A 13,985-nucleotide genomic window follows, 5' to 3' on the forward strand; every position below is an offset into this window, starting at 1 on the left:
TGAACAGAGATTGGCGGTGGTAGAACTTGGTAATTTTGCATCCAAGTCACGATGTGCCCTCTTGGGTGCAGACATTTTAATGAATCTGCACCCCTTTTAATAACTTGCTGAAGACTCTAGTCTCTTTCATCTACCCCGAGTTCCAGCCCTGGAGAATGGCTGCTGGAAATCAGATTCTTTATGTGTATAACAATGTGTGCAAAAGAAAACAAACACTGTCCATTCTAAGCGAAAAGGAGGTGGTGACACAATAGAACTCATAGTGATCACCATTTTTTTGTTATTCATGTTCAGGAAGGTGCAAAGCTGGCCCTGAGAGAAACAGAGGGCAGCAGTGCAATATGACAGGAAATAGTTGTAACACGGAAGGCGTTACAGTAAGGAGAACTCACTGTATAAATACCTCTGGATAAGCTGTGCAAGTAAGTGAACTACATATAACCACTTTAAACTAAACATCTTTGTTATTATTACTGCCCTTTTGTTTTAGTTAACAGGTTACACTTGTAATATTTTCGGCTTCTTTTGAAAAAGTCATTAGGTAAGCAGCATATTTGATCCCTTCAGTGCACGTTCTCAGACACCTAGCAGGAAATAAACTGTGCCTTTAGGATTTGTTCATTGCACTCTCTCTCGGCATTTCTGCCTCGCCTTAAACCACTAAAACAGAAGCAGCAATTCCTGAAAACTTAAATGTTTATATTTAGTTTATGTAGCAACCTAAGAATATGGCTTTGTATGTACTCTGTGCCGCACTCTCTCTGCATTTGTGTATATATATATATATATTGTGATATAGTAGGAATACCGCTGGAACAGATCATTTGGTAACACTGAGCAGGACTGAGGGTAGAGATGCAGCAAGTCAGGGGACCCCATCTGTGGTGGTTATGTACCTAAGGACCTGTCCAATCATCTGTCTGTTGTTGGACTACAAATCCCAGTATCCCCAAGACAGCCTTTACCTATTGGATTCTGGGTGTTACATTTTAACAACAACTGTAAAACTGCAGGCTGAATACCCAAGATTCATATAAAATATATTTTTTTTAAAAAAAAAAGCATTCTGCCAGGTTGATTCACTTGTTGTAATAATTGCCCACGTCCATTTTTGTGACCACACCCCCGAATTACCATGTTAATTTGACTAAATTTGGCAGGTTATGAAAGTTTGAACATATTTCTGTGTTTCTTTTGAGTTATTACAATGAAGGTGAATTGCCCTTTAAAGGAACAGTTCAGTATAAAAATAAAAACTGGGTAAATAGATAGGCTGTACAAAATAAAAAAGAGTTTCCAAAAATGTAATGTATAAAAACTGGAGTGACTTTAATATAATAGCCAAAACACTACTTCCTGATTTGCAGCTCTCTTGGTTTTCACTTATTGGTTACCAGGCAGTAACCAATCAGTGACTTGAGGGGGGGGGGGCACATGGGTCATAACTGCTGCTTTTAAATCTGAGCTGAATGCTGAGGATCAATTGCAAAATCACTGAACAGTTATGTCCCATGTGGCCCCTCTTCAAGTCGCTGACTAACTCAGAGTTCGAGAGCTGAAAAGTTAGGTTCTGTTTTGTAATGTTAGACATCCAGTCACTCCAGCCTTTATACATTACATTTTTGGCTAACTAACTATATTACAGACATTTTTTATTTTGCACAACCTATTTAGCCAGTTTTTATTTCTACACTGAACTGTTCCTTTAAGCAGAGTCTAACGTCTCCCAAGGGACCTGTATATCTAAATTGTTACAATTACTTATTTGCTTATCTTAAAATTATTAAAAAGTATCTTAGTTGCACCTGGTGGCTGTTCTGGGCTCTCTGCCAAAAGCCAATTAAATTAGAAACTTTGTATCTTTTTCTGGCTGTTCAGTGCAGAGAAAGTCTGGACTTTTCAGGAAAAATGCGGGACTATACCTCTGAAAATGGGATAGTTGGGAAGTATGCAGGAGTGAAATTTCAGACAGAGATACCAAGTTCAAATATAAAAAAGAATAAAAATCCATGTTATATTGTTACAGGCCCTTTACTTTTTTCTGTAATATTTTATTTCTAAAATATTTTTTAATGTCTTCAAAAAAATTTAAACATTTGCTCAAGTATTCAAATACCAGACATTCATATTTTTGTAGTGATTTGCACTATTAGAAGAAAAATCGGCAAGCACTCCTGAAGCCACTCATATAGTAAAAGGCAACTTTATTTCAGCTTTTCAGTTATTCATTTGCTGAAATAAAGTTGCCTTTTACTTCACTAGTGGCTTCAGGAGTGCTTGCCGATTTTTCTTCAATTACACATTCGTGTGCAATTCCCGACAAGCTTAATCGTTGTTAAGAGCTGGTTTCGATACAAGTGTGGGACCTGGGGGTTTTACACCCAGGTCAACGTATTCTCAGGGTGAGCGCCTTAAGTTTAGTGGCTCTACTATTACTGCCAATTTCAAAAGAACAATAATAGGATTTTGTAGCAACCGTCATTCATAAAACAGTTCTTGGATTTGAGCTGCATTTCTTTATGTATATATATATATATTCCGATTTGCAGTAATAGACTTAAAGAACAGTGAATTACCTTGGAATAACTATGGTTAGTGTCAATTTGTAAGGAATCTCTTCTTTATTGCAAAATGCACTGGCCAGGTGGGGCCAACTTTCCTGTAAATCTTTCAGAAAAATAGTTAACCCAAACACAAAGCTAAAGTCACCCTAGAGTGGGTCAAGAACAAAACGTTGAATATCCTGCAATGGGCCAGCCAATACATTTGAGAATATATGGCAATATTTAAAGGAGAACTAAAGTCTAACTAAAGAAGTTGGCTAGAAATGTTGTACATTATGTCTTGGGGTTCTGTACCAGCCCAAGACAACCATAGCTCTTTAGCATTAAGGATCTGTGCCTCCAAATATGCCCCAGTAGCTCCCAATCTTCTTTTCTGCTGATTCACTGCACATGCTCTGTGCTGCTGTCACCTGCTAAACTTAGGGACCCACTCACAAAATACAGTACACATAACATATAAATGTCACAATATAAGGCTAACTAGTAATTAATACAGGTAATTACTACATGGCAGCACAGAAACAAGTGCAACTAGCATCAGTATTTAATAATCAGCCCTGTAGCATCAGCTTATATTACAGGCCAACCTAATTTTCTGCTTGATAATTTGCAACAACCCCAAAGCTTAACTTCTCAACAGCTGCTCAGAGCCCACTGAGCATGTTAGTGTCCTAGACACTTTCCAAGATGGTGACAAGTTTGAAGTTGTGGATCATTGTTACTATTGACAAGCTGAAACTTTAGGCTGGTACAACAAGTTAAGTATGTAAAATATGGCATTTTTAGCCACATTCATTTTTAGGGTTTAGCTCTCAAAAACTGCCATCTGATAAACCTGGATAACCTGCAGCACAGTTACATGGAAAAATGGACAAACAGACAACAATATTTAAATTGTCATTCAGTAAAATAGGAGAAATTGGCAATTATAATTAGATTATTAAAAAACAATAAAAAAAAACCCAGAAGTTATAGATTTTTTTTAACTCTAATAACTGCAAAGGAAATGAATTACTACTACAGCTCTAGCAAATAATAATAATAGTAAGAATTCATATTCTGATAAATGAACCTTCTTTTACCAGTCCTTGGACCAAGACAGAAGGTGGCGATGAGATCATTCCAACATACTATTGCACTTTTCTTCACTAAAGCTTCCAATTTTTCGTTGAAGTTATCTATGTGGGAATGTCATCCCTCATGGCAAAAGCAGTAATGAGAAAGAAAGGCAAATGATTTCCTTCATTGGCTGCAATTGAAATAGGAATGCCATCAGACAAAAGGAACAATTTCAGTTCCCTGTTATAGTGACACCCTGTTTATATAAACAGGTGCTACTCCTTTAAATTGGGCCACCTGTGTGTTTTTGTTTAAACATCTTTTAGGGCAATGGTATACATAACACTTTATCACTTTTAATTAAAAAAAAGGTCGCCTTTTTTTAGAGATGTCTGTTGCCTGTGGGTGTGAGCCGATTTTCTGAAAAATAAAAATTTAAAAAATAAAGATTTGTACCTTTTCTTGTTAGTTGCAGTTTTTCTGCACTCCACATTAGTATGCTTCAAAACCAAAAATTAAAAATACTGAAAAACTGCTGACAATATGCAGCTACAGGTATGGGATCTGCTATCTGGAAGGCCGTTATCCAGAAAGCACCGAATTACGGAAAAGACCGTCTCCAATAGACTCTATTTTATCCATATAATTCAAATTTTAAAAAGGTATTTCCTTTTTCTCTGTAATAATACAACAGTACCTTGTACTTGATCCCAACTAAGATATAATTAATCCTTATTGGAGGCAAAATCAGCCTATTGGGTTTATTTGAAGACTTAAGGTATGAAGATCCAAATATCTGAAATAAAGTTTGATGTATCATAAACATGCAGTTATATGAGACTATTGTTAATCCTGTTAATTTATGAAAAGTTACAGATAAAATGTTACTGTTTTTCTTAATCATGTGACAATGCCAATTCTTTCCCTATAGTATGTCAGGCCTAAAAACACTTACAGTGAATGGCAATATACAAGAACTGCTGCTTGACATCAGTGAAAATATATCGCAGGATGAAGTCCATGCCATGATCTTCCTGTGTGAAGGGAAAATTACAACCCAGGATAAAGAGGACATCAAATACGCCAGGCAGCTATTCCATTGCCTACAGAAGAAAGGGCACATAACTCAGGAGGATTTGTCATTTCTAAAAGAGCTGCTGTACAGAATTAAGAGAATAGACATACTTACCAGTAAACTGGGAACAACAAAAGAGCAAGTGGAAACAGATCTTAAACATTGTGTACATATCTCTGAATACAGGTGAGCAGTCAATACAACTTGCCAATAAGAATATTAATTTAGATGTGTAAAATGAAATGTCGTATTTATAAAGCTCATTTGTAATCCTTACACACAAGTAAATGCTGTGCATAATAATAATTGAATTGATCTATGACAGAGCGTTATTGTCAGGGCAGAAGGCGTTGCGGGTAAAGGAGGAAGCTGTAGACTCCTAAACACAGTTCGTGGCAGGTCTGGACTGAGAATTAAAATAGGCCCTGGCATTTCAGGTACACAGAGGCCCAATCAGCCCACATAGAGGCCCAAACAGCCTCCACTAAATACTGACTTTCTATGGGACCTTATAGCAGCCCCTCTGGCATTTGCCAGAACCCACAGATTGCCAGTCCGGGCAACGAGTGCATCACACGTCACACGCTGACGTTGCGTGTCTACGCTGCACTTTTTGACGCCGTCCATTCTGACGCGCTGGTGTCCAATGTCCACGTGGTTCCCCCTAGGCACCCCCATCTTGGAGAGGAGCGAGCGCTCTTTACAGTTATTCAGAGGAGAGAGAGAGAGAGAGAGAGAGAGAAAGTGAGAGAGAGAGAGAGAGAGAGAGAGAGAGAGAGAAAGAGAGAGAGAGAGACTCTATCTATAGTGTGCACTCGCAATACAAGCAACTGCCTGGGTGCTGGTTATAGCATACTATAATAATCCAAAAAATATAAAACCGCACTCCAAGGTCGTGAAATAGTGGGAAATTTATTTCAACGTTTCGGCACACTGACTCGGACCGTCTTCAGGACACTTCCTGAAGACGGCCCGAGTCAGTGTGCCGAAACGTTGAAATACATTTTCCACTATTTTTTCACCTTAGAGTGCGGTTTTATATTTTTTGGATTATTTTATATATATATATATATATATATATATATATATATATATATATATATATATATATATATATATATATAAATAAAGGTTTGTGTTTTTTATTCAAAGACTAACACTGAAAATGCTGCCAAATTTAGTTTAGCAGTAAAACACTCTAAGTTTTACCTATAAAACTCAATGGTTCAGGTACATGGTGGACTGGTCTCCGAGAGAACCACAGAATCTCCCGGTGGGCTCCAGTCTGGGACTATTCCCATCAACTCATTCTTATTTCCACCATAACCTCTATATTAGTTGAAACTGTCTCCATCTAATTGTTGTGAGTTTGGGCCCTCAATACCAGGTTCTCTGGTTGCCCATTTAAGGCCTAGTCTGACTGTTCAGGAATAAACATTTTGGTAAATATTTTGTAAAGAGCTGCTGCACCAACACAAGTTTTTAAATGGCTTTTTCAAGTATGGCCAAGAGTACCTATTCAACCAGTAGGTAATCATTTTAATAGCCCTGACCACAGCCTGGATGACTTCAACATTTCTGTTATCAAGGCAATTTCAAAACAGAAAATTAACGCAAAGTTTGGAAATTAGTGATGAGCGAAAGCAAAATTAGTAGTGAGCCACAAAATGATGCCCATAGATTACAAGCAAAAAAAAAATTGTCGCAGGGCCTCATCCATAGACTTCAATGCATTTTGGCAATTTTTTGCAGTTTTGCAAATTAACAGGTCAGATTTGCCCATCACTTGTGGAAACCTTTAAGAGTCTGGAGACAGGACTGAATTTAGGTCATGAATTTATGGCCATCTACAAACAGATGCATAAATTCAAAGAAACTGTTGAGACAACCATCTACTACAGTAATCTGTAATCTGCTTCACACCTAAGGTCTAATTCGTGTCTGGTCTGGACCCACCTCCCCATATGTCTGTCTCTGCTTGCAATACACATTATGCTTATGTGTTTTCCCTTTTGTGCCTTACAGTTTTTTTTGTATACTAAATGCTGTATATATGTCAGTGCCAACATAGCTTCATTGTAATCATCTTTGAAGAAGGAACTGAAATGTTCAGAAAGCTTGCTGTGATTATTATTGTGGTATCACCTTTCCTCCTCTTTTGTTGTGCTTCATATCAAAAGTTCTACCCTATAACATCTTCAAACTGAGGTAGTTTGTTCTCTTTGCAGCAGGATTTGTTTCAATTCAGCTAAAAGTATTGGGGATTTAGTTTAATGTGGACAAGTGATTGGTCACCAGGTCTTATAAACACTGTAATTGACAAATACAGCAAATTAATTTATTGTTTTTATTGAATTTATTAATGTTTATTTTGGATGTACTGTCAAATGATTCCCTTTTTCTGTCATGCTGCAATTCTGGCCCAGTTCCTTCACCTTAACCAGTGAGTCAGTAGCCTTGAGGGCTCCTGCACATCTCCATTATCCCTAACTTAAAAGATTGCTCTAATTAGGAAAACATTCTTGCCTAAGTGCAGAAACATTCATGGTTCTGAGGTCTTGATTTTAACAAAAACATATCCACAGCTTTACCCAAGACAATTACACCCTTAAAGCTGAAAGCAAGTATGTATGATTCTGTATGTAGACTTTGGCTGCATTCTATCCTGCCAGTTCATTGAACAGCAACATACAAAGGAGGAAGAAGCAGGTTCCTTTCATATGAGCTTAACTGTTACATGTAAAGCACTTTATTAACTTTTCCTTGTCTTACAAAAGACTACAGAATTTATTGAGTTCGAACAATAATGCAGAGGCAGATATATTCCGAGACAAAGTTCCATCTAAAGCTGGCCATAGATGTTTAGATTTTAGCCTCATATCGATAAACAATCGTATGGTGCAATCTTTCAACCTGCAACTAACCGTTCAGCTTAAATACAGTAGTAAAAGAACAAATCAGATGATGTTCTGATCATTAATTGACAGACAGAAATTGTACAAAAGTCATGTCCGACACATACTAGTGACAGTCATCCATTGATATTGTCAGATAGGCAATACATGCACAGATATTATCCTTAGCCAACAGAAGTCATCTAACTCATAGGATCAACTATACAACTGATCACAATAGTTGTCAGAACAATACACACACACGGTCCGAAAATTGTACAAAAATAATTTCTGTGCGACTTTATCTTTGCATCTATGTCCATCTTTAGTTGTGCATTCACAAGTCAAGACACCAGCTCACAAACACATGCAAACACATCGAACAATACTATCCCTCACACTGTACATTTAATAATGCACACAAAAATTTATTTTTGTGCATATGGCCTACAAAGGGGGAACCCTGGGCAGCAAAGGGCTGTGTACAACATTTAAGCAGAGAAACCCATTCACTGAAACAAATATGATAAAGATGTTGGAGATATTATAGTACTTTATTGATGGTTTAAATAGATTGTGCCGATAACTGTTGAAATCCACGATGAAATCTGATTAAACCCAAAAGCAATATTGTCATATTACTACAATTTTTAGCTTGTATGTTTTATCTTGTAGAGCACAGCTTTATTACATTTCCTTGGAACTGTCAAACAAACAAATTGAAGATCTGAAGTTCTTGCTGAAACTGAATCGAGAAATAGTAAGTATGGACCATATTTTTTGTTAACTGCTGGAACTAAACCTAAACTGCTAAAGTGGCACACAAAATGGAAATTGGGTCCATAATACACTAGTGCTTAGACTTGTTTTCCCACTTAACAGTTCATTAAGGGGGCTATTTATTAAAGGCTGCGTTGTGTTTTCCAAAAAAAAATTTTAGTTTTTCGAGGGTAGATTTGCTAAAAACTCTAATTATTTGAGAAAAGAAGCCCTCAAATGATTTATTATGCTCCGAAGCTGCTAAAAGCCAGACTCTGAAAATCCTCCAGCTAAAACCTGTCGAGGTCATGTAGAAGTGTCACGATCGGCACCCTAAATTCAGAACTAGTGCTAGGCTCCCTGGTCTTGGCTCTTGCTTCTGCCTTTAACAGCCGCCTTTCACTTCGGGAGGAGCCCTTCATCTTAATAAGAGAGGAGCCAAGCAAAGGTTCTGAACAAGCAAAGGGGCACTGGCCTTAACAAGGAGTTGGACGGTACAGTTCAAGGAATAGACAAAGCGTAGTCAGGCAGGCCGAGGTTGGTGCGGGCAGAGTTCAAGCAGGGTCAGACAGGCAGAGGTCGTACTGGTGGAATTCTAGCAAGGTCAATCAGGCTGGGGTGAGTACAGACGGAGTTCAAAAGAGTAGTCAAGCAGGCAAGTGTCAATCACCAGGAAAGATCAGAATTGTCAGACAGGCTTAGGTCAGGCTCAGCGGAGTTCAGAATGGTCAGGCAGGCAAGGGTCAGGAGTACAGAGTTACAGGATAGTCAGACAGGCCAGCAGGATCAAAACCGGAATCAAACAGATAATAAGCACACCAAGATACTAACACAAGTTAGACCTAACAACGGGCAATTTGTTTGAATTAAAGGCCCCTTTAATTACCATTAAATCTCGCCAAATGCGCGCAATGACGTCATGACCCCGGCGATGTTGCGCGTAAAACGTACACGACGCGCTCCCTAAGGCAGAGGAGCACGAGCGGCCAAACTGGAAGCACCACGCTGCATGCGTCCCTGCCGGAGGCGCGGCGGGTATTCCCAACGGCCCATTAGACCACCAGGATGAGTACCCCTTACAAGAAGTCAATGGCAGAGGTCCCTTTAACCATATGAAGATGTTGTTTTCATCATTCTCCTTTTTTTTACGGTGGTTTGCCCTCGAAAGCTCTATAAATTTGAGGTATTCTAGGTTTTTTAGCTTATAATTCGATAAATTGTAGGTATTGGTGTTTTTTCCACAATTGCATTCAATTGAGTTTTTTACATTTGTTTTTTTTCATAAATAAGCAAACATTCGAGTTGTGAGTTTATTAAAGGTAGAAAAAACCTCACAAACCTCACACACCTCACATACTCGACCTTTGCAGAGAAAAATTAAATCATTTTAAAAAAATTTTATTATTTTGATAAAACGGAGTCTATGGGGTACATTTATCAAAGAGTGAAGTTAATAGTGAAGTTCCGCCACTAGAGTGAAATTCCGCCACTCTCCATTCTTTTCTATGGGATTGTTATAGGCGTATTTATCAAAGGGCGAACTTTCACCCATTGATAAATACGCCTTTCAAAATCCCATAGAAATTAATTGAGAGCTGCGGAATTTCACTCTAGTGGTGGAACTTCACTCTTTGATAAATTTACCCCTATGGGAGATGGCCATCCAATAATTCGGAGATTTCTGAAAAACGGGTTTCTAGGTAATGGATCCCATACCGGTATAACCAAACATCAGTTATGCTGCGTAATTGCCTTCTAGCTTTCATCCAAACTGTTTTCTAGAGAAACTATTCTCTATTTATTTTTGTCTTACAGTCAATGTTAGAAATACTATTAAAAATGGAAAAAGAGGGGAGCCTGAGTCAAACCAGTCTTGGGAAGCTAAAAGATCTTTTAACACATTTAAATCGTTTGGATCTAGTAAAGAAAATAGAAGCACTTGAAGGTAATTATAAATGTAAGTTGAAACTGAGTATGTATGAGAATTTATTCCATAGAGAGCCCTACTGTTTCCCTTAGCAGACAGATTAAAAATTGTCATGGACAAAAAATCAACTCCTTTAATATAAATAAAATATTAATAGGGGAGCGCAATATCGTTCGCTAGCGCCGAAAAAATTCTTTGAGAACACTTTGCGACAGTAGGATAGTGATTGTGAATGTTAGACTCCGATAGTGTGCAGTGTATGTAATAAAACTTCTTATTGAAAGAGTTGTTACGTTTGCTCCAAAAGTTAACGCAAATTTTTATTTGCAAATTTCTGAATTTATTTACATTTCCCCCTAAGTGGAGACTGCTGCTTACTCCAAGTGGCTCCCATTGCTAGGCACACCAGATACAATGCAAAATGTCTATGCACATATTATTAGATGTTAACATATAACATTGAAGCCTCTATTTACTTTCCTCTGTCTAAAACAATTCAGTTTAAAGAAATGATGATGTATAAAGTGACAAACTGAGCCAACAATGAACATTTGGTAATAATGTGAATGTTTGTGATAAAATGATTATCCTTATTTATACAACTCCTACATTTAACACATATGTTTGTATTGCAGATGTAACGGATCTGGAATCTTCATTAAAGAAGATGTCTGTAGCAGGTGAGACCTCTGCGGATAATATCCGGTTGTGGGTGTGGGACACGCAAGACAAAATAATCCCCTGGCGAATAAATAATTGCACATTTATTAAGATATAAATGAGATGATATTTAAGAATGAATTTTAGCCTCCCTTCATCGGGTATAAATACAAATGTTATAGCACAGATGCATGTAGTTGCACAATACAGTGAAACAATGTTTTATTTCATCCAGTGCTGTTCTGGAAAGACATAAACCATTGTTGTTCCTGTCACTTTAGGCATATCCAACACAATTTTAGCACAATTTAGCACGTTTAGAAGTCACCCTAAAGCATGAACAGTAATTGCCCTTAAATTCTTCACATGCAACGTTCCATGGACAGCAACCCTATGTCATATAGGATATTATCCCCAGTCTGCCAACACTAAGGGGGTTATTTATTACAGATCAAGTTTGTGAGGTTTTTTTCCAACTTGAATAAACTCACAATTTAAACATACTCTAATGTTTGCTTATTTATGAAAAAAATCCGAATGTAAAAAAACTTGACTGAATGCATTGGGAAAAAACCTTCAAAATCTCGAATTTAACCTCGAATTTTTGAGAGAAAACCAGCATAAAACACCTTAAAATCGTGAAGGCAAAAAACATCTTCAAATGGTTAAAGGCACCTCTGACATTACCTTTTACATGAATTCAACAGGGTTTTAGCTGACTTTTTGCAGCTTCGTGGCATAATAAATCTTGAAAAGTTTGAGGTTTTTCTTCTCAAAAAATGATAATTTGTATAGTGAACTAACCTCGAAAAACGTCAAGAATTTTTTTTTTGAGAACACACAATTCGACCTTTAATAAATAAGCCTCCTGATGGAGTTGGCAGCTTATTGGCCTGTGTATAGAGTCCACAGATAGGCCTGACAACCAACATCAGGCAGATATCAATGGGGGCGGTTTATGCTTCTGTCTGATGAGGACCGTATTAGCATGTTGATGTGGCCCTCATCTGAGGGACCAGTAGACCACTCTGTATGATTGGATCATTGCACCTCAAGGGGACCTGCCACTCAGACTTAAAAAAGCTGTATAATAAAAGCCCTTTTTAAATTAAACATGAAACTGAAATTATTCTTTTTAAATTAAAACTTCCATACCTGTTATAAACCTGTTTAAAAGCCTCAGCTGTCAATCATATGTTGTCTGCATAGAGGCAGGGCAGGGAATTACTTTCACTTTCCATTCAGTAGTTCCTAGATGTCACTGCTCTCCCCACATTCTCCTAATTTTGGAGCCAGTGCATGGACATGGTCATCAGGCCCCCCGTTCTGGCACATAAACAAGAATTTAACATGCATTTAACATGATTGCCTTAATAACCGTGTCCACAAAATAGTGCCGGCCTGTTTGCTATGATTGGGAATGCCAGGGGAAAAAAAAAACAATATTTAAACAACTTTTATATTGTATTTGAAGTTTATTTAGCTTGACTAGCATCATAAAATAGGATTTGGACTTATTTCTTAAAGAAATATTAACACCAAAAAATGAATGTTTTCAATTTATGAAAATATAATGTACTGTTGTGCTGCACAAGTAAAACGGTTTGCTTCAGAAACTCTACCATCGTTTATATAAACAAGCTGCTATGTTGGCACGGGGGCTGTTATACAAAGCTGAAAAAGAAGAAAAGGCGCAGGATACACAGCAGATAACAGATAAGACCTGTATTATACAATGCTCGATAATGGAGTGCTCAACCTTTAAGAATTCCACTTGTTGAGAGTGTTGGGTGCTCGATCAGAAATTCCCTTCCTTGCACCGGGACAAAAGTCAGTATAGACAAAATCCAGAAGCACACCAAAAAACAATTGCTGCGTGAAAAAAAGGTGATTTTTTTTTAGCCCATATGCATTCACAAGCAAGGCAACGTTTCAGAGCTGTGAAATGCATATGGGCTAAATAAATCACCTTTTTTCATGCAGCAATTGTTTTTTGGTGTGCTTCTGGATTTTGTCTATACTGTATTACACAATGGGCTTCTTCAGAACTTATCTGTTATCTACTGTGTATTCTGTGCTGGAATGGCTGCCGTCATGGCTACACAGCAGCTTATTTATATAAATTATAGTTCTGAAGCAAACACACCACTTTTACTAGTGCAAAACAACAGTGCATTATATTGTCATTGCTTTAAAACACTTTTATTTTTTGGTGTAATTGTTCCTTTAAGGTTTAATCCTTTTTTACACAAAAATACTGAAACCTGTCAAGACCTCCCCCACTGGTTCATTATTCATTTTTTGGTGACCCCCCTGCAGGATATACCTTATACTCTTTGTGGTTTATGTAATGTGCTCTTATATTTCTTGTCACTTGTAGAAAAGGAAAAGGGTCCAGGAGACAGCTGAAGATCCACCAGTCACTGACACAAAGGCCACAACTGATACTTATGGAATATCAATTGATTCACTGCACATGAGCCAGAACTTATCAAAGGACTTGTTTATAATCTTGTAATTTCTCATATTGAGCCTCTTCTTCAATGACACAGTAATCACAGGTTGAGCTGCAGGGTTTTTTGACCATGTCCTGAGACCAGAGTGGACAGTTGAAACAAATATTTCAAAACAGCTTAAAGGAGAAGGAAAGGCTTGGTGCACTTGGGGTGCCAAACGTTAGGAATCCCTCAAGTGATTGTATTGACTTACCTGAAACTGCACTGACCCGGGGTTATACCAGTGAGCACCACGGAGCACTTCTCTTCCAGCTTCTTCTTTCTTCAAATTTCCTGTGGAAAATGCATATGCAGTTGAACTATATAGTGCATAACATTTGGCACCCCCAAGTGCACCAAATCATTCCTTCTCTTTTAAAAATAACGAAGGGAATATGTCTACAGCTGAATAGATTGGTGTAATGAAGAAGTGAAAATTTCATTGAGAGCCACATAGTAAGGCTTTTGGGGAAGTGGCACAACTCCAAATTTTGCACTTGGCGTGTTTCCTTATTGCAGTGTCATTTTGCTTCTCTACAAATTATCTGTAAC

The 13,985-nt window shown here is 37.7% G+C and overlaps 1 protein-coding gene across 2 annotated transcripts; it reads left to right on the top strand.

The window, feature by feature from the left end:
* The first annotated feature begins 354 nt into the window (after positions 1-354).
* Positions 355-13,622, top strand: LOC121398237 (caspase-8-like). Of its 2 annotated transcripts, none has more exons than XM_041577153.1 (6): positions 355-422; positions 4,555-4,884; positions 8,268-8,352; positions 10,167-10,308; positions 10,914-10,958; positions 13,319-13,622. In XM_041577153.1, the coding sequence occupies exons 2-6, from the start codon at positions 4,556-4,558 to the stop codon at positions 13,345-13,347; spliced, it is 630 nt and encodes a 209-aa protein (XP_041433087.1). In that variant the 5' UTR covers positions 355-422; position 4,555; the 3' UTR covers positions 13,348-13,622. The 2 variants fall into 2 exon arrangements, with proteins under 2 accessions (XP_041433087.1, XP_041433088.1); XM_041577154.1 differs by having other exon boundaries at positions 10,167-10,296.
* The last annotated feature ends 363 nt before the right edge of the window (positions 13,623-13,985 follow it).

Source organism: Xenopus laevis, chromosome 9_10L (assembly GCF_017654675.1).
Source record: "Xenopus laevis strain J_2021 chromosome 9_10L, Xenopus_laevis_v10.1, whole genome shotgun sequence".
Taxonomy (NCBI): domain Eukaryota; kingdom Metazoa; phylum Chordata; class Amphibia; order Anura; family Pipidae; genus Xenopus; species Xenopus laevis.

Bases quoted from the DNA above. Each gene is read 5' to 3' on its own strand.
- LOC121398237 (XM_041577153.1), top strand. From the start codon at position 4,556: ATGTCAGGCCTAAAAACACTTACAGTGAATGGCAATATACAAGAACTG. The intron at 10,309-10,913 runs GTAAGTTGAAAC...TTTGTATTGCAG, and splicing joins ACTTGAAGGTAATTATAAAT to ATGTAACGGATCTGGAATCT. The intron at 10,959-13,318 runs GTGAGACCTCTG...TGTCACTTGTAG, and splicing joins AAAGAAGATGTCTGTAGCAG to AAAAGGAAAAGGGTCCAGGA.